General features: G+C 38.1%; 1 protein-coding gene across 10 annotated transcripts in view; it reads right to left on the minus strand.

The window, feature by feature from the left end:
* SH3D19 (SH3 domain containing 19) overlaps positions 1 to 25,710 on the minus strand; it is a 147,885-nt gene that overhangs the window by 30,204 nt on the left and 91,971 nt on the right. For 5 of the 10 annotated variants that reach the window (XM_069493697.1, XM_069493705.1, XM_069493703.1 and 2 more), the window contains 6 exons: positions 18,396 to 18,436; positions 14,043 to 14,085; positions 12,205 to 12,343; positions 11,930 to 12,083; positions 10,199 to 11,197; positions 1,734 to 1,841 (listed from right to left, as the gene is read on the minus strand). In XM_069493697.1, the coding sequence (XP_069349798.1) occupies positions 1,734 to 1,841; positions 10,199 to 11,197; positions 11,930 to 12,083; positions 12,205 to 12,343; positions 14,043 to 14,085; positions 18,396 to 18,436 (1,484 nt within the window). Of the gene's footprint in view, positions 1 to 1,733; positions 1,842 to 10,198; positions 11,198 to 11,920; positions 12,084 to 12,204; positions 12,344 to 14,042; positions 14,086 to 15,140; positions 15,182 to 18,395; positions 18,437 to 25,710 lie in introns of those variants that run through there. The other 5 variants (XM_069493700.1, XM_069493706.1, XM_069493698.1 and 2 more) reach the window with 5 other exon arrangements.

The raw sequence follows: 25,710 nt of genomic DNA on the forward strand, positions 1-25,710 counted from the left end.
TGGATCCTCCTAGAGAATCATCAAACCTGGAGGTGGTCTATGGGAACACTGATACAACAGGAAAATAAGTTTAAATATTTGTATTACTAAATTTGTGTAAAAGTTGCATTACTTAAAACCCACATGAGGCCAGACGCAGTGGCTCACGCCTGTAATCCTAGCACTCTGGGAGGCCAAGGCAGGTGGATCGTTTGAGCTCAGGAGTTCGAGACCAGCCTGAGCAAGAGCGAGACCCCGTCTCTACTAAACAATGGAAAGAAATTGGCCAAACAACTAAAATATATACAAAAATTAGCCGGGCATGGTGGCGCATGCCTGCAGTCCCAGCTACTCGGGAGGTTGAGGCAGAAGGATCACTTGAACTCAGGAGTTTGAGGTTGCTGTGAGCTAGGCTGATGCCACGGCATTCTAGCCCGGGCAACAGAGTGAGACTCTGTCTCAAAAAACAAACAAACAAACAAACAAACAAACACCCTACATGAGCTCTGGCAATATTTATTATCATTGTATCTCACTATGCCTGTTAAAACCCAGAATAGATTTAACAAAGTGAAGGCAAACAAGCAAACAACCCAATGAGCTATCATTTTACTTATCTGTAGGCTACATAACACCATCAAAAAAATATGCCACCTGTTCTAACACTAAAATATGAGAAATTAGAACCCACCAGAATTTGGTACCCTTGACTTTTTCTCCTCCTCATTCTTCATAGCAACTCAGTTCAACCTTCTTACTACTTGGCTAAAAGCCATCAATTAATAACAAAAACATCAAGAAGAGACTAAAACCAATCTTATCCTTTTGGGTAGTGCTTTATAGAAAAAACCAAACCCCTAAAATAAAGGGTATCCCTGTAGTACAATCCTGGGTGCTATAGGTGAAAGACCGGAACATTTAACTCTGCTGTTAGGAGGAAAGGAGAATCTTTTGTTTGACAAAGGCAAGAACACATCTGGGCTATGCGTTGCTAGGCATTTCAGGATAAATGAAATCAAAGGCCCATGGAGAGAGCTCTGTGATCACTCCAACGAACGCTCTGAACCTACCAAGTATGCATACACACACACACACACACACACACACACTTTTGCCCACACATTTTAATAATCTGGGGCCTAAAATAAATAGTTCTGGCCCTTTTGTCTTCTCCCTTACAATATCAGATTTCTTTTTGAAGTACTTACTAAAGCTCATAAAGAATTTTAATCATTGTACCATTAAAAAAATCAAGTAAGCAAAAAAATCAAGTAAGGAAGTAAATCAAAATGTAATGTTACACTAGTTTAAAAATATTTTTATACATTGTTATATGTTTTTAAAGCTTTTGGTTACTGCGCTTTATACAATTCACACATAGCCATATTAAGATTATGTTGATTTGAATAATATACTCCTGATAGACATATACACCTTTATTTACTATTAATTTTGATTACTTTCCCATCAAATCTTTACCAGAGGCACTAACATGGGATACTATAGTTGTTCTGAGTCTCCCTGTCTCCCTCTATTCTCTCTGCCTAAAGATAATACTAAAGAAAAATGAAATCCAAACTTACTGTACTAATTCTCAAAGAATTGCAAAAAAACAATTTGCTTTTATGCGTCCTTGACTATGAATAATAATAAATGTTAGATTACACATATTTCAAAAGCAGACATTGATAAATTAGTATATATTTCTCCCAGGCTCTTGAAGAAGCAAATAAAGAAGGCAGAGAAGTGCTTACATTTTCCTGGTTTGGCTGGAATTCGAATTACAGTGGGCTTCCTGGTGGGTGCTGGTTGAACTGCTTGTTCTTTTGTTGGTTCTGTTTTTGTGGGGAGCTGAAAGGGATCTAATGAAAAACATAGTTTATTTTGCATGTTTTAGTTAACATGGACTCAAACAAAAAACCTCATTCATATTTTAAGAGTCATATTTTTCATGCCCAAGGGAAAACTATTCGTAGATAAACTAAATCTCAGTTTGCAGAGACAAAAACAAAGTTGGCCCTCATAAAAGGAAATAACTTAGTGCTCTGTAAATAATTCATACGGCTTTTCTTCTCTCTGATGAGAGAGATCCACGATGATCTTGAATTATGTAGAAGCTATCTTTCAGGGGAGAGTAATCATTTCATAAGTGTCCACCGGAAAATGAGGAGCAATTCAAACAAGGAGACAATCTTTCCTGCATTCTGAAGCCTCCCAGATCCCCCAGAAAGGAAGGACTCTCACCCTCTATATCCCCTGTGCCTGCACCAGAGGAACACTGACTCACAGGGCTCACCAGTGGCCGTCATCCTATGCAGTGCCATGCTTGTCACGGGGAACGTGCTCAGCAGTCTGGGATTTAGTAGTTTAGTAAAACTACACTTCAGTAATATGAAAATGAAAAACATTTTATCCCAGAAATAAAATAGGACATGTCTCTTCAAATATTTAATTTTGGGGAAAGGATGTATGCCTCGGAATTTCTCCATCTTAACTGTTTTATTTTAAATCGACTATGTATGCTTAGGAAAAGTATTTTAAACACAAGCACAGCTATAAAACCTTTTCACTGAAAGAAACAGTCTTTTTCTTTAATGTAAATGTTCTTTTTAGTGGTTTGGAAAAATGACTATAACATTTTTTAAAAGATGGGAAACCTAAAAATAAATAGATTAGCAAAAATAAAAGAAAATGCTTTATAATAGATACTCTATACAGCACACAGGATCTCCTGAGGCTGCCTTTGCCTTTATTCAACAAGAGGCAGAATGAGTATATGCTGTAATTCTGCATCTGTTCTATGGATCTTGCCTGTAGGGAGATACTCCCTATAAAACTCTGCACTCCATAGCCCCTGTGATGAACAGCATTTACATTCTGCCTGTTATGAGCTGCAGTTCAATAAGTACCTTTTTGCTGACCAGCTCTTTGTAGGATGCGTGAAGAGCTGAGCTAATAAGAAGCCCTTTCAGCAACCTAATACCTCCCCTTCCTTGCACCCAGCTCTCAGGCAATCCTACCACATATATCCTGCCAAAGGCATCACTCTCTCACTAGTCACTCGCTCACATATTTATGTTTATTACGTTCCAGTAACAGTGCTGGGTGAGGAGATACGATGGTAAACTACAATCCTAGTTTTAGTTTCTTATCTACCACCTAAGAAGGCTCCTCGGATGGCATACTAGCTAAAATAATAATTACTGTGCTACTGAGAAAAAGAGAATTTGATGACCCCTCTCTGGAAACCTATCAGCTCACAAGTGATGTGAGTCTTAAGTCCAAAAAGCCAACTCAAGATTTTCAAAGGAATAACATCAAACTAAAAATAAAAGACTACTGTAATAATAATACAATTTTCTTCCATTGTAACCTATGTCCCTTCCCCCCAAAACAAACAAAACTCCTATTTTTAGGTTTAACCAAATTCCTTAATTCCTTATTTTGTTATAGCTCAATTTTTTACTTCAAAGTAATACTTGTTGTAAAATGGGAAACATTAATATATAAAATAGAAAATCTCTTGTCATCTCATCTCTCAAGTATTAGTTATCTAAAATATATCTTTCTACATATTTTTTTCTATAAATATGATGCGTTATTTTTATATAGATATTTTGAAAAGCAAAACCAGGATTATTTTATATCAATTTCTTTGTAATTTGATTTTTCACTTTTGTTCATTCAATATTGACTGGGTGCCTACTCCACATTAAACACTATTCAAGATGCTGGGAATACATTAGTGAACAAAGCAAAGAACTCTGCCTTCATGGTGATAAGGAAAACCCGCATCTGTTACTTGGTGCATCAGCCACCTGAGACCCCCACCCCTCATGGAAGATTAACCTTATTACCTGGCACATCAACTAACCTATTACCTGGTGCATCAACATAATACTAACCTATTACCTGACACATCAACTAACCTATTACCTGGCAGGCATTAGCCACCTGAGACCCCACTCCTCGGACCACCCCAACTTCATAAAAGTGGGAAAAATTGGGTAGATGGGGCTCAGAATTTGGTGGCGAGACCCCTCTGAGTCCGCCAGCGAATAAACCTTGATTCTCTGACTCTCCATGTGCCGCTCGGTTTGTCCTCGGGACCACCTGCTGTCACACTTGCTGTAACAACGGAGTTTACAGCCCAGCAGAGAGATGGAGACCATAAACAATAAATATAATAGAAAAGCAATTCATGTGGTATATTAGAAGGTGAGATGTACTATTGAAAAAGGAAGGAAAAAGAAGAGCAAGGTGAAGAACTTCAGGTATGGGCAGAAGGGAAGCAGTTTGCAGAATGAAACAGGAGTGTGCTGGGTGAGGGAGGGGAGAGCTCCATTAATGATACTGTTTGTCTTTCCCAAAACTGGATTGGACGTGTTCTAATAGTTCTTCTGATATTTATTCACTGTGTCCTGCCTTTCAAATGGCATTTCCACTTTAACAGTGGCTTTTGGTAACTAAAATCTGTTGGTTATTAGTATAAAATTTTAGTTAATGATGTTTTTTGGGTGTGTGGGTAGTGAAGAGGGAAGAAAATCTTGAGCATAGAATGACTTAAATTGTTTCCCAGCTCAAATCAAATTCTGGGCAAGTGTAACACTACACACTCTCTCACATTCCAGCAGTGAGGGCATGCACAAGGGCGGCAGGGACAGGAAAAAAGAGGCCAATCAGCACCCTTGAAGGGCTGGCCACAGGGGGAAGCTAAATGTGCTTACTGTTGGAGGACTGGCCTCAGGAAACCCTGCCCCACATCCTGCATACACAGTGGGCAGATCTCACCTGTCCTGTTAAAGGGTCCAGCTATTTTTTTTTTAACCTGAAGGATTTCAATCTAAGTAGCATAGGTGCAACTTATGAAGTATTCAAAGTGTCCTAGTTACCCTCTCTTTCTCTCTCTTTTTTGGTCCTTTATTTTTAATACCATTAGCTGCTCTTTAATAGTTGACACTCAGATCATGCATTATTATTCTACTATACAAGTCTCTGGGGGAAAAAAAAATTCTTTCTCCATAAGGTGAGGCAAGGAAGCCTTAGTGTTGCACCACTGCGGGCTGCTGGGCAGAAATGGTCTGTTTCATGACCTCCCGCAGCTGTGCTCACTGAGTCAGCAGGCTCTGCATCTGCCTCTCTGTCTGCGTGTTGTGTTGTCCGGCTGTGATCCATGCGAGGCATGCAGATTAGTGGAGAGGATAAACAACATCACTTCAATGAGAAGGTGGAGCCAGAGGCCTGTTTTTCATCTTGGTGGTGTGCAAGTCTCTCTCTAGCTACACAGTGTGAAGTTCACTTTTTATGTCTTTTCATGAGAAGGGTATTTTTTCCAACAGAAATGATAAATGGGCAACATATAAAGCAAGGATGGCACTTCATGTTTGGGAACTCCAGGCACTACCAAGTTAGGAAATTGGATCATTAGTACCAGTTAAAATATTTAAAGTTCATAACCTTTGACCCAGCAGTCCCACTTTTGGAAATTTATTCTTCAGAAATAAAAGCACTGGTAGGAGTGAAAATGTTTATGAGAGTATTTACAACAGCATTTTATGTAGCGGCAAAAAACAAACAAAACACCCAGAAATTAAAAACAAAAGAGACAACCTGAATGTCCACCAATAGGGGAAACATTGAATCAACTATGATATACTCATACTACGGAAAACTAGGCAGGTAAAAGGAAACAATGAATTAGACTTAGACCTATTAGCCTGAAGAGAAATGGTAAGTTTCATTGTTGAATAAAAAAAGCACCCTGCTGAGTAACAGATATATATATATATATATATATATATATATATAGTATAACTGTTTTGGGGGAAAGTCCATGTATATGGACTATGTATATGTTTGCAAGCTTTGGTTTGTATTAGTTTCACCAAAGGCACAGAAAGCTACAGACTTTGTTCATACTGGTTACTGTGGAGATTTGAATGGACTGGAGGGAGATTAATTTTTTTTTTTTTTTTACTAAAATCTCTGAATTGTTTGACTTGTTACAACAAATATGTTTTACTTTTGTAACTGAAAAAAAATCCAGTAAAATAAATTCAATCACAAGAAATTTCAAGCTGAAATAACACCTCTGCCAAACAAATCAATACAAAAACCACTTGAAATCTCTTTTGGGGGGATTCTATTTAAAAGGGAAATAATACAGATATATGTTTCTGAATTGACCTAATTTAGACATGTTTAGTTCATAATAATTAGCTTCCATTTGTAACCTTGAATAATATTAATATAACTATTTAGAAAAATCACTATTTTATTGTTTTTAAAATTTCTACTCATCACAAGGCTGAGGATCAGTGGGGGAAGCAGTTCTCTCTTTGAAGCAAAAAGGTAACTCTCCCAGTTTCTTTCAGCCTAATTATGCTTATATTCACCTATTTAGGAAAGATTATTCACTAATTAACTATTTTATTAAAGGTAATGCTTGCGCATGGTCTGCAATTCAAAAGGGATCAAAAAGTACATGGATAGAACCAGGTTCCCTCATCCTCTCCTGTCTATCAAGTTCCCTCATAAAAGACAACTTTTGCTACCAACTTTTTATACATCTTTGTAAATATGTTGCATTTGACATTTAACACAAACTGTAGCTAAAACACCACAAATACTATCCTGTACCTTGCATTTTTCACCTAGTAACATCTTGGAGGTTCATCCCTAGTAGGAGATAGAGGTCTACCTCCTTTTAATTATCATACTATACTCCATTGCTATGGATGCACCATAATTTACTTAGCAGTCCACTGAAGTTTATTTCCAATATTCTATAGTAGAAGTCCTTAATCTGGAGCCCAAAATGGGCCCTGGAAGCTCTGGAAATGGTACCTTGAATTGTGCACACATGTGCTAATGGCTATTTTCAACGGAGATAAAAGATTCACAGGCTACCTCAGATTGTCAGAATTCTGTAATCTAGAAAGGGTTAAGAACCTCGCTGCCATAATTCTGTCACAGACTGTTTGCTCTTGCTTCTACAGAAGAGACACAGAGCATCTCAAGAATAATTTCCTATCCAAATCTAAGGAAAGTCAATGGCATTTTTCTCTACTCTTATTTGCAGTGTTTATTCTCTTCCTTCTAGCCCCTCACACCAACACCTGCTGCCAAACAAGCAGGCCTCTTTACACCTAATATCCACATGGTCTTCATTACTGGGTTGGGAAAAACATTGATGATAAAGTAGTTTTCCGCCCATTACCCGTCTCTAATAATATGCTTGTCATCATAATTAGTTTCACCATCCCTGGCTTGCTTTTCTGTCATTTCTTTCCCTTGAGTTCTATTAATACCAGAAATTAACTGCTAAACTATTATTCTGGTCTGTGTAATGGGGCTGACAGCAGAAACGTTCTGCGTTTTTTTGACAACTGGGTAAGATTTGTAAAGGTGTGAAGAGGAACTGCTAATACTTCTCAGCTCCATTACATTAACCTGGAAGGCATTCTACCCAAGAAATGAATCCAATATTAAATTGCCTGTTTTATGAGTTTTCCTTTAATAATTTTTCTAATCTTTACAATGTTTTCATAGCTTCAGTATTTTCTGATCTCTATTATTTGAGCTTAATATGGCAACTTCATTTTATGCACACTATTTTATTAGATTTTCTTTATTTTTGAGGGAAGAGAAAGTGAAGGAAGGCTGTATTTGTGACTTACTCTTCCTTCCCCTGTGTTCCTCTTCCAGTTTCTGCCTGATGCCTGGATGATTAGGCAAGGTTTCACAAAGAGATCATAAACCTTTATTTACGACAGTGCTACTGAAATACCATCAAAAGGTCATAAAGCCCTAAGTCAAAAAACAAAAAAAAATCCCTCCACATGTTGAGGAGTTCAGAGGTGATCCTGGAGGCCTTTGGAGAGTAACAAATAGGGAAGCAATAAGGGCCAATGTGCACTCTAGAAAAATCCCTTGGATGATGGGTTTGTTTGAATGGGCTCAACTTAGGGGGCCACTGCAGTAACCTGAGCATAGAGGCCTAACCTGGGGCAGTACAAGGAGGGATGGAAATGAGAGGCAGAGTCAAGAACTATACAGAAGATGAAACCAGCAGCAGTTGGTAATTAACTGGATATGAAGCCAGAGAAGTAACAATAATAGCTACTACTTAATGGTCACCATGTTTCAGACAATGTGATAGGGCTTTCTTTCCTGCATAGTCATATTTAACCCTTGCAATAGCCTCCAGGAAGAGTAGGAGTACTAATGTGTCTTATAGACGAGGAAACCCAGGCACTGTGATGAGGTTAAGTTAATTGCCCAAGGTAACACAGCAGTTGTGGTGGGGTCTGTGTGACGTGGTGAGAAAACTCAGGGATGATCTCTGGGTTTCTCTAGGGAAGGCTGGGTGTGCCATGGTGTCACTAGTGAGGTGGAAAATATAGGAGGAGGAACAGGTTTAGAAAGCATATGAAGTATTCAGTTCAGTATAACTCCATAGTCAAGTGCAATGGTTACAGTAGGATAGGGCAAGTAAATTACACATTTTGCTACAAGACTGCCTCAATAATTAAGTGTTGTGCAATAAAGTGACAGATCAAGAAGCAGAAAAGGCTGAGTATGAAGCATGAGACTATGTTCATGTTAAAAGTGTATTGTTGACCTTACTTTTTGAAGATGACTATAATTATCTGCTTGATGATACAAATTAAGTTCTCAGCAATTATTAACCAAGTTGCCATCCTCATAGAATCTAGCAGGTGCTATAAAAGGCAATATTTCTTTGGCTTGTACTGTTTCCACACCTTAATAGCTTGCTGCGGTTGGATTTATCCATCCCTGACGTCCTCTGAAGCTTGTACCACCAAAAAGGTTTATATAAGAAAATGCTATTGACAAAGATCTGAAAAGTTTTTAAAGTGTTGCCTGGTTAAGGATTCATGAAAATGTTGGGTAGCAACATGATATGGTGAAAAATAAACTAGACTTAGAATAAAAACACTAAGTTGAGTCCTAGCTTGGAAAATTGTTAGTTTTATGACACTAGGCAAGTTGTCCATTGATTCATTTACAAACTGAGGCCAATGATATCTCACAGAGGGTTGTTGTAAATATTAAAATAATGTATGTCTAAGTACTTAGCAGAGCGTTAGGTACATTGCAGAAGCTCAATATATTCTAATGTTTTTCCTTCCACCCTTTAAGGACAAGAAACATGTCTCTTAGTTTATATGCCATTGCCAGTTACAATGTTGTGTGCATGGTAAATATTTAATAAGTACTGTATGTGTTTGTTGTCATTTAAAATGCACCTGTGCAGTGCAGAATTTAGTGTTGAAATCACAGCGTGTACCATTTTGATGCATATTAAACATTTATAAGATGACAGTTAACCTTTTGAAAATACTATTAAGTTCATATGTTCACAAATTCCACCCAAATAAGTAAACACTAGTAAAAGGAATCTTATCAATGACAAGTAGAGCAGCTTAGTTTGACAAATCAAAGATAAGCTTTACCATAACACCCTCCATCTGAACAGTGTGAGAAAAGAAAACACACTCTGCCTCTTGGGAAATTTAATTGTCCTGATCTTCGCAGCAAAGTTACAACTGTTGAATTTTATTTATAAAACTCTGCATTCCCAAGGGGAGATGTTCTGTGAAGATCACAGAAAAAAATTTTGTAACATGTGGCTGGTTCCTCACTCCTTACATTGCTCTTGTCAGAGTCCTCCCCTGGAGCCGGCCCTTCTCCTAGCACTCCAGCTGGGGCCAGTTCCACAGTTCCTCAGAGGAGCCCTGCTGGGGCCCCTGCATGGCTTCCCATCTATGAGAAGTTTCCTCTGCATCTTTCTAATGCCATGTTCCCCCAACCACCTCCTTGGATCCTTTCAATGTGAAGCCTGAACATCCACCTGCCAGAGTAAGAGCCAGCCCCACAACCTAGTTTAGTCCCTGGCCCCCGTCAGCTTGCTTCTGGCTCATATAATAGTAATGGATGTGTGTGTTTCCCCATTTCTGTTTCCTTTCCCCCATCCCATATAGTCCTTTCCCTCTCTGTCTTCATTACCCTCCTAGCTCCATGTTTCTTAACCTCTCTCTGTTAATCCCTGACTCTGTCTCTATAGACACACATGCATGTGTATGTGCCCACACGTACCTCAGTAACTTATGTAGTTGGAAACTAAAACAGCAAGTGCCATGTAAGATATCCTATGACGAGTTTAGATTCCCCTCCACTTCTGATTTTGACTCACCTAGAGCCATCTCTGAACCAACAGATTCTTCAGCCAGGTTCCCAGATGGGGTGGGTAAAACATCATCATCAAAGCTGATGAGGTCAATATCACCCAGGGGCTTGCTTTGCAGAACTGGACCTGGGGGCTTAGCCGGGGGCCCTTCTCCCAGTGACCTGAATGCTTTGGCTTGTGATGCCACTGAAAGTCGGGGAGGAACAGTGACGGGTTTCAGCGGAGGGCAGGTGGGATTTTCTGAGGAAACTGATTTCTTCGGCAGCAAAGGCCGTGGAGCAGGAGTTGGGACTTTCTTCCCACCATCAGGGCTCTCTGCCAGGGGCCCTCCTCCCGTTATCTCATGATTAACACTTCGTATAAGGCCAGGATTTGGTTTCTTTGGCAATTCAGGTTTGGTTACTGGGATGCTTCCCACTTCTTGTGGTGGAGGGTATGGGGTGAGCCCTTCCTTGGAGGTCACCTTGAGTCTGCTTTCAGTCCAAGAGTCCCATTCTCCAGAAGCTCTGGTAGCAGCTGGTTTGGGAGCCACGGAGGGTTTCCCTGAGGAAACAGCAGGCCTGGAGGGAAGTGTACGGGGAGTAATTTCTGGTTTCTTGGGCAGTCCTGAGGTTTCTATATTTGTCTGACCCTCAAATGCTTTGATTCTTGAAACAATACTATTTTGGCTTTGTTCTGTGTTCATAATGTTCATCACTGCCTGACTGTCTAAGTCGTTGGTATTGTCCAACAGAGACTGGGGCCGGCCTGGGGATGACTCCTCTTCCGTGGCCGCTGGGCTGATTTTCTGGTGACTTTGCTCTTTAATGTGAGTATCTCTGGCTACTGGTCTGAGGTTGCTTTTTGATCTTGGTTTTGGCACTGGACATCTTGTAGCACTGGGGTTTTCTGGACAATTCTGTTCTTCGGAAATATCAAAAACTATTAAAGGCTCCACATTTGTCAAAAGATTGCCAGATGAGACTGCTGGGGAAGGCTGGAGAGGCTTGAGAGGTGCCTGGAGTGCTGACAAGACCAAAAAAAAATTTGTAATGTTACAATTCAAAAGAAAAAAATATAGAAGATACACAGATTTTTAAAAACATACATGTGGAATATCAAGAGATTTGGGTTTCCTTAGTTAGTAAAAAGTGATTCCAAAATCAATGGGGAAATGTTTATACTCAGCTTCTTGCAGAAAGTGTTCTTCAAGTTATTATTGGTTCATATAAGAAACATTCATTATATAATATTTTAAAACACCATTAAATTCCTGATTCTCATGAGACTTATCACATGAATCATTTCTCTCTGGTTGTCAAAATTCCAACATTTCTAACCCTTTACTATTCCAAAGCAACTTACTCTTATCTCTGTTACCCTAATACAATTCTTTAAAAAAGACTAATAAGACAATCACCCTTAGTATGCTATCCTAAGTTTAAGTTGCTAAATATAACATCCTTCTCAATGGAAATAAAGGGTATCAGCATTAATATCCACCATGAGTTAAACAGATGATGTTTTTGTGATATAAACTAGGATGAAGCCAATAGATGGGGGCTGTAGCTCGTGAGAATGATCTACTATAGTAATCACTGCGTACCCAAAGAAAGTAAACACGCAGTGATCACACTGACTGGGAAGCAGAGCTCAATGACTTATGCACAAATTGCAAATAATTTTAAGGGACAGAAGCCTACTGATTACTTCCCTAAAAGGAGGTCAGAATTAGGGAAGACAAATTACTTGCATTACTTTGAGGCAGATCGTTGTCTATTTCTTCTGAAAAGTCAGTCTGAGTTGCAGAAGTAATAGTGTGCCTTGGAGTGGCAGCAGCATTATTATTATTTGTAGTATTAACTTGAACTTGGTTTATTTCTTTTATGACTTGTTCATAGGATGGTGGGAGCTAAAAAACAAAGAATGAAGATTTTTAGACATCTATGGGCAATAGCCAAGTCTCACTGTTCTTATCATTGAATTTCATTTTAAAAATAAACAGGCAAAGAGATAACAGAATGTTTATTTACCTCAGCAGGAACCAGCTCATTTGGCCTCCAAGGGCCTGCGGCAGAAGACGGGGAAAATCCCAGTCCTGGGAGTGGGGCTCCTGGAAACCACGAGGCTGGCCTCAATGGCTCAGCTGCCACAATGGTGATCTCTGGGCGCCTAGTGGACAGAAGCCTCAGTAAGCTATTGCAGGTTGGTAACAAGCTATTGTCCCTCTTTCTGCAAATGTTCAAAGATTCATGAAAACCACCACTGCCCAAAAAAGTTGTAAGAACTACCACATTCACAGAAATGACCTGTGACAGGCTGCAAAGGACTAAATGACAGTCATCCTCTATGATTTTGGCCTTCAAAAGTTAGAGATGTACCCTGAGCACACTTGGCTCTGCCTTGGATGTTAAAGATAAGAACTAAGTAAGGCCCATACAATCTGTTCATTCCAGGGCTCTGTCTGCTGCTATCTAGCCTATAGGACAAGCATACAGAGAATGGTAGAAAAACATACTGATTAAATGGAATTGTTTGGTTTTCTGTTAGTACATACTCTGAAATGAAAATTACTGTATAAAAATTACCTCTTCTTCCTCACCCCATCTCTGTCCCAATTCAAAGGTATCTTTAAGTGTTTTGAGTTTACATGTTTACTTCTAGACCCTGATAGGTGTCTCTGTGTTCCTGAACAGTTTTGGATATGATTTGATGATTATTCTTTAATACTGAGGAGCCATAGTGATTTAGGCATGGCTTCTTTCATCCTATTCTTAAACTGATTCTACATTCTGATGTTTAAATTGTCTTTAACATGATTTCCTAACAAACACCAATTGTATGACACTGAGCAAATCAACCAACATCTCTGAGCTTCAGTTTTCTCACCTAACAAATTAGGATACCTACTCTGCTTTTCTCTAACACTCTATGGCAAATAAAAATAAAAAAGCACTGTCATTGTCAAAATTGTGTATATATGCACACACTCATGCTAGCTTGTGAAAGAGCAGAACTTGACCATTAATTAAACTTGAATTGCATTCCCTAAAAACCTCTGCTTATAGCTTTTGTTTAACTAAATAGAGTTACTACTTAACAAATGTTAAGTATCATATGTGCATTTATTCTTATGACAACCTTGTGATGTAGGTATGACTGGAATTATTTTAAAGATGAGGATACAGAAGCTAATGAGGTTGACCAGCTTGATCAAGGTCACATGGAGGGAAATGGTGAACTTGGTTCTGTCTGACTCTTCATTATTCTATAGAATACTATAAGAAATTTGAAAGCAGGAACCATGACTTATAAAAACTTCTCTATCCACTTATCTAGCTGTCCACGCTTCCATTCTTCTCTTTGTCCATACATCTATCCTTCCATCCATTTTACTATCTGTCTGTCCATTGGTCCTTCCTTCTAACTCTCCAGCTACTCTCTCCTTTCTGCAACCAGCCATCCACCATTTATTCATCCAGCTATCTATCCTTCCTGCCTGCCTCTTTTCCTTTCTTATCTTTCCATTCAATTTTCTATCCTGTCACCTATCTATTTATCTAGGCACATTTACTAGGTAGCTATGAGGTACAAAGCATTTCTTCAAAGCAGTTATAACAATGCTTTACATGTAGCATTGTTTAATAAACATTTAGAAAATCAACTTTAGTAAATAATTACAAATCAAAAGAACATTTTCAGGCCTGTATCACTTCTCTCAGGCAAAATATTCATCATTTAAACTTATAGATTTATTCCGGAGATGTATTGACGAGGCAGAATAGAGAAATACTTAACCTCCTAACTGATGGCACAATTTTATTTCAATAATTAGCAGAATATATGCCCTCTGTTATAAATATAACCATACCTCCTATCTCGATGAAGTTCACTCTGAATAGAAGTCCGAGAAGCTATAGAAGAAAGAATAAACTGGTTTAGTACAAAATCAGTTCATTCAGTAAAGGTTTAAATTTTTATAGAGTATAATTGGAAAACATTAGCTTATACTTGGCATCATATAGAATGTATAAATTTTAATATTCCTAAGTAGAAAAGTAAATCAAAATGATCTTTTTATTGGCATAAAGTTAATTGTAGTTATATATTTGAATTGCATAAGAAAATATAGATTTCAAAAACTCCCCAAAGCACATTCTGTGGTTCTGAAAATAATTTGAAGAATGAACAGAGAAAAGAAGACAGTTATTAAATATAATGATAGTTTAAATTTTTTCCAAGTTTTATTTTATAAAGTAAATCAAGTCTTAAACAATCTGGAAAATATGTCACATATGGGGTCAATTTTTATGTAATAGAGTACATTATCTCTATTTTAAAGGAGCATATTCTAAATGTCCCTTTGGGAAAAAAAATCTTCCAATGCTATACTGTAAAGATTTGTGCACAAAGGGAATTTATTTCAGATATGATCTATTTCAACTAGTTGCTTTCATATCTTTCCAATACTCCATTTTTTAAATTCTTTTCATTTGAAAAGATTAAAAGTATGGATCTTTTTTTTCTTTCTCCTACTAACTTCTGCTTCTCTCTGAACAAGGAGGCTGCCAAAGCTGGGGGAGGCAAGGGTGGAGATGGGGGGTGGGAATGACATTTAGGCTGGGATTGGAGCTGTGACAGGTGAACCTATGCTGGGTGGCAAGGCAAATCTCTAACATCTGAAACCAAAACCGCTGGATCTCAACTTGGAAGATTGTCCTTATATTCATATCATCAACTGGTTTGACTGTTATATTTTTATCAAGAGCTAAACCACGCTGCAGTACATTTTGTCTATTGGAATAAAAGAGAACACAGAGCTCTGCATGGTATGTCTGACTGGTAAGAGTGGTTTCATTAAGTCAGAGGCTCACCCGACTGTGCTACCATCACATCACCACCATCACTAAAGCTGGAATCAGCAGACATAGCACTTTTAAAAGACTTCATGTTATTGTCACAAACATACCTCTTCCACGGGGCATTTTTGCTGTGCACTATTCATGAGTGCTAAGAGAAAAAAAGAAGGGGTTATAGAAGAGGAAAGGGAGAAAAAAGAGTGAACCCAGTTGCCTAAGCTTTCAAAGGAATTCAGGAGCAAGACTGTCTTGCCATGCCACTGTTTTGACCTACCCTGCACACTCAGATGGAAAAGAAGAGTTGATGAACCATAGTTTCAGAGATTAAAGAAATATGTTGCTGCAAAGATTTGCCTTTACAGACCAGGACATCCACACATGTAACCACAGTCAAAAAAAAATGTGCCTGTAGTTTTTAACAACAGTGTAAAAAAAAAAAATCTAAAAATCATTTTGCAAAATCAATTTGCTACTTCAACAAGGATAAATTTTAAAGTATGAATAATATCTAAAAGGTAATTAAGGAGTCGATTTACGTTGTTTTAAACCAGTGGCTTTGAACCTGATTCTGTCCCTTCACACCAGAGGTCATTAGTATTAATAACAGGCCCCCACGGGCAGCAGAGTAGTATTGCCACTCTTGATGCAGAACAAGGACAGAGGTCTCATAGTCATACTTACAGATTTGCCTCTCCACATCCTTTGAGAATCACTGCTCTCCTCTCTCCTTCTTTGACTTTTCTTTCACATTTACTCATCTATGAAATCTATCTCTTTCTTGATCCTTTTGGAATGACTGACACTTTTTGTCAGTGCTAAACAATTTAATAGCTAGAAACACTTTGGATTTCATGTTGGATTTTCACATTGTTCCTGCTAATTTCTCAACTATCCACTTATACATCTCATTCTCACTTTCTCAGATTAAACAGATTTGCTGTAATTGTTGCCAGGAGAATCAAATTTGCCACCAATGTCCATACAGACCAACATGCCCCATTTAACCTCTATGCCACAAGTTGCTAGTCTCTTGTGCATTTTGGGTTAATGCCACAGAAAAAAAGCAGTATTTTCAGTTAAAGTTATCCTATCATTATAAAGAATTATTTTTAAACTTTTCTAGTTCAAGTAGTTAAATTCTAAGTACAAAAACACACTCATATTAAGCTATTTATAAGAGTTGAGGTGTGGATTTGCAATATTGCCATCAATAAAGAATCCTCTCTAGTTCCAGGAGGATCGTAAGCATGGAAAGACCCTCAGTGATCGATCATCTTGCTCAAACTTCACAGAGGAGGAGACAGAGATACAGTGAATTTAAATGAATTATCCCAGGTCCAACAGCCCATTAGAGACACGGCTGAGAGCAGGTTGTTTCATAAAACAGCTTAACTCCTTATACAGCCAGGAGAGTGGGATGATAATTCCGATTCTAAATAATTCAAAATTACCAATTAAATGATGATTGGAAGAAAATAAGCACATAGAAGAATAGCCATAGAACTACCTTATCAATGAAATTCATAATAATAAAGAACTCACTGACTACATTTGTTTGGGACAGGGTATGAGCTACATGCATTTGACACAATAACAGGAACATCTGTGGAGTGGAAACCTCAATGGCCTTGAAGTCAAGAAGCCTAGGTTTACATCCCAGCTCTTATATTGTGAAGCCATTTAACCTCTCCGAGACTCAATTCCCTACCATCTGTAAAATGAGATTAGCAGTTACCGCGCAGAATGTTATTTTATAATGTATGTGAAACAGTTCCTGACTTACGTAGGTAATCACTATTAACTAAATCTGAATTTCAGAAAAATAATTTTCTCCTAAAAAGTTAATGAAAGGAAGAATATAAAATTCTAGATATATCCAATTAGGACACACCAAAAAACTTTACCAGGCTAGGTGTGGTGGCTCATGCCTATAATCCCAAAACTTTGGGAGGCTGAGGCAGGAGGATTGCTTGAAGCCAGCAGTTCAAGACCAGCCTGGGCAACATAGCAAGACCCCATCTCTACCAAAAAAAAAAAAAAAAATTAGCTGGGCATGGTGGTGTGCACCTACAGTCCTAGCTACTCAGGAGGCTAAGGCAGGAGGATCAGTTGAGCCCAGGAGTTCATGGCTGCAATGAACTATGATTGCACTGCACTCTAACCTGGGTGACAGAGGACAGAGAGAGACCTTGTCTCAAAACAAACAAAAAAACAATAAAAACGGCCGGGCGCGGTGGCTCACGCCTGTAATCCTAGCACTCTGGGAGGCCGAGGCGGGTGGATCGCTGGAGGTCAGGAGTTCGAGACCAGCCTGAGCAAGAGCGAGACCCCGTCTCTACTAAAAATAGAAAGAAATTATATGGACAACTAAAATATATATATACAAAAAAAATTAGCCAGGCATGGTGGCGCATGCCTGTAGTCCCAGCTACTCGGGAGGCTGAGGCGGTAGGATCACTTAAGCCCAGGAGTTTGAGGTTGCTGTGAGCTAGGCTGATGCCACGGCACTCACTCTAGCCCGGGCAACAGAGTGAGACTCTGTCTCAAAAAAAAAAAAAAAGAAAGAAAAAGAAAAAAACAATAAAAACAAAACAAAAAACAAACTTGACCAAAAATATTTAGAGCTCACAAGAATGAATGCAAAAAGAAGGACCCCAAAAATTATATTTCTAAAAGTAGGCTACATTCTCCTCAGAGTGGTGATCTCAACTCAGAAAATGCAAAGAATATCCAAAATCTTATCTTTACCTTTTTTCTATAAAAGGTAATCCATGTTCTATTTGGAAAAGGGACCTTTCCAGAGCCTTTTATTTAAAAAAAGAGTGTTAAAATCCCACACCAAGAGCAAGTTTTGAAGCTTTAACCAAGAGGTAAAGATAAAGTATGAATGTGCCATTATGGAGGGAATTAGTCACAGCAGTTCTGTCTTGTATGTGGTACTATAAGCCTATTCTCAGAGGCATTTATACATAAGCATTTACAAAAAAAAATATTGTAAAGAGAAACATGGAAGAAAATGAACCAAAAAGAACAAGATTTAATATTTTCTAAACCTATGTCTCTAACTATAGAAAATAGTTACATAAAATTTATATTAGATTACAGAAACTAACTAGATAGCCAGATTTTTTAAAAAAAAATCTTTGTTCTCTTTTCATAAGAGAAAAGCATTGTTCTGAGAAACTAGCTTATCAACAAATAAAAATTGAAAACTAGCTGTTTGTCCGAAATGCTTTATTCCTTCTTAGAAGCTACTCTTGTTAGATTCTTTGTAGATTCATCAAATACAACCACTTGATGGAAATCTAAATCATCATTCAAAATTATTACAGAGGAAAATACAGAGCAGGAAAAAACAAACTTACATCTCTTGATTACCGCTCTAATGGACGACAAGGGTCCTTGGCTAGAAAAAGAAAGAAAGAAACTTATTACACACTCATCATTCCTTTTGAAGAAGAGTCACTCATAATGCCTGGTCATTTGGGGGACTCAATATGGTGCCAATCAGCAAGTTTGATACATTAGTTACTGGCCTATCCTCTTTACAAAATAAAAATTGTAGAAAATTTTAAAATTGTCATATTAAGATGTTTTATACGAAGAGAGGAGGCTGGGAAAATATATCTGCTGTGTAAATAAAAATTTACCTTAAAATTGCTTTCATAGCTAGCTACATACTGCATCTTACAGTGAATTTCTGGATACCACTTGTAGTAAGATAGCATTACATGGTGCTCAAAATATCTTTATACCTTATAACTCTTTTGTGTTTGCCATTGAAATTCCTGCCTTCTCATATCAAATCAAAATATATCATCTATATAGTCAATTTGACCTAAGGACCAACATTTTCTCTTAAGATTAGAATTTAAAACATCACCACCTACAAAAGACAAAAATCTTCTGAGCATATCCTCCCTCTCTCCTTTTCCCCTTCCTCTTCTCCCCTTCTAACCCCCTTTATCCTCTGTTGCCCTTCTGGCTTTTATCATAGGGTGATGCAATACGAAGGCCCTCACCAGATGCCAGCCCCTCCATCTTGGACTTCCCAGCCTCCAGACCAATAAGTCACTACATTTCTGTTCATTATAAATTATCCAGTCTGTGGTATTCTGTTAGAGCAGCACAAAACAAACTAAGACAACACTATTCTGCCAGACAGGCAAAAAAAATTAAGTGCCCAGAGGTCTCTGATACCATGATGCAAAGATGGTAACGCAAATATATAACTGTTTTCAGCAATACTAACTTTAAAAAAAATTAGTGAAGGCTTTGTGTAAAACAACTACTTGAAAAAAAAAAAAAAAGACAGAATTAGTATAAGGTACAGGTTGATTATCCCTCATCCTAAATATTTAGGACCAGAAATGTTTCAAATTTTTTTGGATTTTGGAATATTTGCATTATATGCTTACTGGTTAAGCATCCCTAATCCAAAAATCTGAAATTCAAAATGCTCCAATGAGCATTTATTTGAGTATTAAGTTGGTGCTTAAAAATTTTTAAATTTTGAGCCAAAAGTGGTGTCGCGTACCTGTAGTCCCAGCTACTCAGGAGGCTGAGGAAGGAGGATCGCTTGAGCCCAGGAGTTCAAGGTCAGTCTGGGCAATGTGGCAAGACCTTGCCTCAAAAAAAAAAAAATTCAAACTTGGGAGCATTTTTGATTTCAGATTTTCAGATTAGGGATGCTCAACCTGTAATATAAAGAGGTAACAGCCCTAAAAAGCAAATAGGTTGACTAAGGCTTGCAAGAGAAACTTCTTGGTGCATGAGAGGAGAGAATCTGCATGTTAACATTGTGTCCATTGAAGAAGATCTAGCAATTAAAAGAATCAACATCAATACTTAGAAGCAGGCCCAAAAAGGCCAACATGCCATATGTGAGCCCAGGCAGGGCAGAAAGGTTATTATCAAGTACATCATAATCATCTTGCTCACTACCACTGATTTGGATGGATGGTGTTATTTATTTAAAACATCCTTTGTTACTCTTGTGGAAGAGAAATATGTACTGATTGGGGTAGAACACAGGAGGTGTTAGGGGTTGAACTGTGTCCTCCCTCAAAAAGATATACTGAATTCCTTTCCCCTCGTACTTCAGAATGACATTATTTGGAAATAGGGTCATCATAGATGTAATTAGTTAAGATAAGGTCATACTGGAGGAGGATGGACCCCAATCTAATAGGACTGGTTCTTTAGAACACAGCCATAGGAAGACAGAGATACACAGCAAGAGCTCTGTGTGATGACGAAGGCAGAGACCGAAGTGATGCAGCTGTAAGCCAAGCAGCACCAAAGACAGCCGGCAAACCACCAGAAGCTAAGAAGAGGCAAGAAAGGATTCCTCTATGGATTTCAGAAAGAGCGTGGCCCTGCTGACTCCTACATTTCAGACTTCTGGCCTCCAAAACTGTGACAACAGAATAAATTTCTGTTGTTTTAAGTCACCCAGTTTGTGATACTTTGTTACTGCAGCCCTAGGAAGCTAATACAGGGCACCTTCTGAGGCATCAAGTAGGTGTTATAATTCATTGAGCTGTACATTTTGTATACTTTTCTGTATGTTACATTTCAATAAAAATATGGGTGGGGGATTGAAACCTTGGCACAAAATAGAATTTTGACTGAGATCAGACGAGGTTCTACAACTCCCAAGATTTGTAGCATCATATTTAAGCTAAATCTGTAAACAAACAAACCAATACCTTAAATCTAGAACAGAATTTTCCAAACTCTAAAGTTCTTCTTTAGAGGTTAACAGGTATTTTTGTGGTGGGAAAATAAAAAAAGAGGCCTGTGGTCAAATACATCTCCATGGGAAGCAGTTCTGGGAGATGCTGGAGTAATCCCCTAGCTGTGGAGTGCATACAATTTCTGCATCTCAAATGTAGCAATGAATGCAGAAACTATGATTTTGAAGATGATACTTTATCTTTATCTCTGTATTTCTGCAGAGCAAAGGCTACAGGTGAAGGTAAGCCCATAGGTAGGACTCTATAGCCTTAAGGGAAAATCTCACAAAAGTCCTCCTTCAGCATGAACTCTTGCTCCTGAATCATCCAGAGACCTCCAAGAAGGATAGCTAGGAACGGACAGTAGATATGGCTACATGATCACTGACCAGAGAAAGGGGCAGTAAGGCCTGCTGGTTCACAGACCTAGTTCTGAAGTCTCCCTGTCCACATTCAGTTCACTGGAATAATTTTGTGCAAATTAATTTAGCTTCAGTAAGGCCTCTCATATCCTCATGTATAAAAGCAGGGAAAACTTAACACTCCCAAATGAAGCTGTGACGAGTAAGAGGAAGACTCTGTTAAAGCATTTTACACAGTGCCTTGAACAAAGTGTGTGTGTTTAATAAGTGTGCATTGTTATTATCTTTAGTTATGTTTGTTCATAATCTTTAGAGGCATCACAAAACAGCTTTAAAGGCATACACACGACTCTTGAGAGATTCCCACTTTGGGGTCTAGTACCATTCAGGCAGTGGGCCTAACAATTTGGTTTATGTTTTGAAAAGATTTTGTTTTTCTTGAGTTTACTTTGCTTCTCTCCTTTGGATTCTGCTGTTCAGATGGAACCTGAGCTAGGTCACTCCACACAAAAAACAATTCAAAACTTTCACTCCATTCTGAATTTGTAAATTTGTATATATCCTGGCCCTTGCAGAGTTAATCCTGATCTTTTGCCCTCTGCTTTTTAAGCATGGCTGCTCCTATTATCAGGTGTCTTTGTTATTGGTGGGGCAGATAAAACCACTCCTGAAATGTGATAGTCAAAGACTCCTCTATTAAGTTATTAAGTATGAAATGTCCAATTTCCTTAAATCCTAAGTTTGACAGTTGGTATCTCTGATATTTCACTTTGATATTCCTTGTACTATTTTTATTGTGAAGGTATATTCTCAGTCTTTCAAATGCATGGTTTGGCTTGTGATTATCTTTCAAAAATTTTTTTAGAGCAATTTTTGTGAAACCATGGATAAGTAAAAAATTCCTGTTATTTTCAAATATGAGTTCTGCTGTGGAACCAATGCATTGCAGACAGCTCAAAATATCAATGAAGTGTTTGGGAAGGATGTGGTTAATGAATGCAGAGTACATCAATGGTTTGAGAAGTTCCATTCTGGTTATTTCAACCTTGAAAATAAGCCATGTGGGCAACCTGAGACTAAGGTGGATAATGATGAGCTGAAAGCTGTAGTGGAAGCAAATCTATTAATATCTCAACCTATGCATGAATTAGCAGCAAGGTTTGATGTTACTATTCCAACAATATTGGATCATTTGAAACAAATCAGCAAGGTAAAGAAGCTGGATAGATGGTTACCACGTGAATTAAACGAGCATCAGAAAAGAAATCGTCTGGAAGCTTGCCTTTCTCTGTTGTCACGGCATAAAGGCAAACCATTTCTACAACGTATTGTTACATGTGATGAAAATGGATTTTTTTGACAATTGCAAGCATTTGGCACAATGGTTGGATAAAAATGAAGTGCCGAAACACAGTTCAAAACCAAATATTCATCAAAAAAAGCTAACGGTGTCTGTTTGGTGATCCAGTGCTGGTATCATCCACTACAGCTTCATGAAACCTGGACCATCGATTACAGCACATGTCTACTGCAACCAACTGGACGAAATGATGAGAATGCTTGCAATTAAGCAGCTGAGATTGGTCACTAGAGACAGGTCAATCCTCTTGCAAGACAACACTCGACCACATGTCACACAAACAACGCTGCTCAAAGTACACAGGCTGGACTTGGAAACTCTCTGTCATCCACCATATTCACCAGACCTTGCACCAACTGACTACTACTTCTTCCAGGCTTTGGATCACTTCTTGCGAGGAAAAATATTCAATTCTCAACAAGTTGTGGAAAATGCCTTTTATGATTGCATCGCCACTTGCTATCCAGGCTTCTTCACTTCTGGGGGTAAGCTACTGTTAATATGGCAATACTGTGTTGATAGTTTAGGCACATACTTTGATTAATTGTACTGCTTCTAGTTTGAGATATAGTAAACTACACTTTTGAATTGAAATTGGACATTTCATATTTAGAGGGAAATTAAGGGTTAGGGGAAATGGCTTTCAGATTCTGAGGGGAAAACCAAATGTTGAGGTCAAGGCCAAATTGTTTCAGGTCTAATTGCCTGAGGATTTATCTTCCTCTAGGATTCTGGGGTGCTACCTAGCCGTTCAGAGTCCTCTTCTATCCTTTCTTCCCATTCTCTCACAAAGAGCCCTTCTCAGCTTTGCTACTGGGTCATTCCCTACCAGTGTGTTTGCACATAACCTTAGTTGTTATGAAGGTGTTTTTGAGAAAGAAAATTGCATTTAAGGGTTTCTTAACCTAATGAAATGAATTTCTAAAGATGAGATTTCAGTGATGATGATGAGAATAGCCTATTATTATGTGTATAAAATACGCAATCTATTTTAGAAATGAGGAAACTGAGGCTTACAGGTTAGGTATCAGGCCTGACGTCACACAGCTGGTAAGTGGTGGAGGCAGATATGAATTCACTACTGTCTGATTATAGTCCACAATTCTCTAACTCAGGCTTGGGTAGATGAGGAAAAGTTTGTGGATGTTCTACAAAGTTCAGTATGTACAAAAGTACCCCCAATCACAAAGTGCACCGTAAAAATTTCTCATTGAGGTCTCATGCTACACTCTGTGGATGCAGAAGAAAACAAGTTGTTAAGTATGACATTTTAATGTCAAAAACAACAACAATAAAGCAAACCACGATGGTAATTCTTAATCTTACCTAAGGAAATCTGATCTTTCTTTTTATTTTGGATCATGTGTTACTTATTATAATAAGAGAGTCTAAAAAATATTTATACAACTTTCAAGGCAACAAAGCTTGTTTTCAAATTTAAACACACACATTTCCTTGGTGAGGAAAGAACTCCTTTCACAAACCAGCACCTGGAATGGTGGGTTTGGCTTGTTTGGTACACGATTCAGAACAATGTGTGCAGGTGCTTATTGTTATCAATACATCTTTTTGGGGCTCCCTCTGTGTGCAGAGGCAACTGAGTATGTTGAAAACACAGTCTTTGTAAAAACACTCAATAAAGGCCAAAGGCATATCACTATAGTAGTACTCAGTAAAGCAATTAGTTTAACAAAGAGTTAAGCTAATGTGATACAGGAGTGTAACTCTGGTCACGATGGTAAACATACCAGTGAATATAAAGTTTATCCTCTTGCACCATCTTCCTCAAAGGCTCTCAACATTTGAATTGACTCAACCCCATTTCCTCCTAGCAGAAGGGTTTAGGCAGGTTGGTGTGATTTTTGCAGGCTAGAAGAGGTACTCTCTCTCATCCATTCACTCACATATCCAATACCTATTACATGCATGATATATACAGGCACCAGGAATGCCCTAAAAGCACAGACTCTGACCTCAATGGAAAGTCAAATATTGCCATCACATTCCTATTTATAGTATTACAGGAGCAGGCACAAAGTGCTATGGATGCAGAGAAGGTATATATCACTCCATCTGGGGTCTAAGGAAAGGCTTCTAAAACTTGACATGTATCTTGACTGAGACCTGAAGAATGTATAAAAGAGAGGTTCTAAGGAGCGAGGGTTAGGCGGCACACACAAATGACCAGAGGTTGAAGAGCTCAGTTAAAGCATGGGTTGAGCACAGCATATGAAAGTGCCATGGCAAGAGTTAAGAAAGGCCTGGCACGCAAATGCCATGCCAAGAGATAAGCAGAGAGAAGTACTGATGCCAGGTATCACTAGCCAGGTAAAACAGTAAGAATTCATGAGTCAGGGAGATGGGACCAAAGTGTTTCAAAAGCAAGTAAGAATTCATTTGGGACATCTGTTTGGAACAAGCATTATTGACTGTTGCTGGTCTTTATGTGTTTGTGGTCAGGCCTGTCTTTTTCAAAGGATCTATGAACAAAGCCCGGAGTGCCGCTATTCTATATTTTGAATTTTGGGCAGATCCACATTCTTAGGAACGTTGATAAAAAAAGTCAAGGATTACCTGTACTTTTAAAATGATAACTTATTTCTTAACCACAATAAAACAAAAGTGCTTGACTTGCTGCCATTCAGGAAAAAAAAAAAAACATTACATGTGATTTTATAAAGAAGTCTTTGGCTAACCTTGATTTGCTTCCCAAAACAGAAAGCAACAGTGTCACAGAACAACTTGTGTTTCTATCTACTGTGTGTATTGCACATAACTTGTACCAGCCTGTATTAACTGCTAGATTAAGGCAATATGTTACATGATGGAAAGAAAGTATTAGTAAGTAAATTATATTTTGCTACAAAGACAAATATAAAGCAGTATCTAAATTTAATAGTGTCTAAATTAATATCACCACTACAATATGTAGGGCCAGATTTGATAAACTATGGGGAATGAGAAAGAAGTATACTTATTTGAAATTAGTTTTTAAAAAACTTATAGTTCTGATGAGCCTCCATATAAAATTTGGCAGGGAGGGGATTCCTTCTAAGAATTAGAGAATAAAAATTGGTAAAGAAAAATAATGAGATCCAACTGGTATGGCTTTTGCTAAAGTTAAAAACCATAACAAAACTACAAAGTACTTCTATTAGTTCTCTGAAATCTTTAGCAGAAAGTTATAGAAATTCTGAGTTCACTCACTTCTTCATCACCA

This window comes from Eulemur rufifrons, chromosome 18 (assembly GCF_041146395.1).
Source record: "Eulemur rufifrons isolate Redbay chromosome 18, OSU_ERuf_1, whole genome shotgun sequence".
In the NCBI taxonomy this organism is placed as follows: domain Eukaryota; kingdom Metazoa; phylum Chordata; class Mammalia; order Primates; family Lemuridae; genus Eulemur; species Eulemur rufifrons.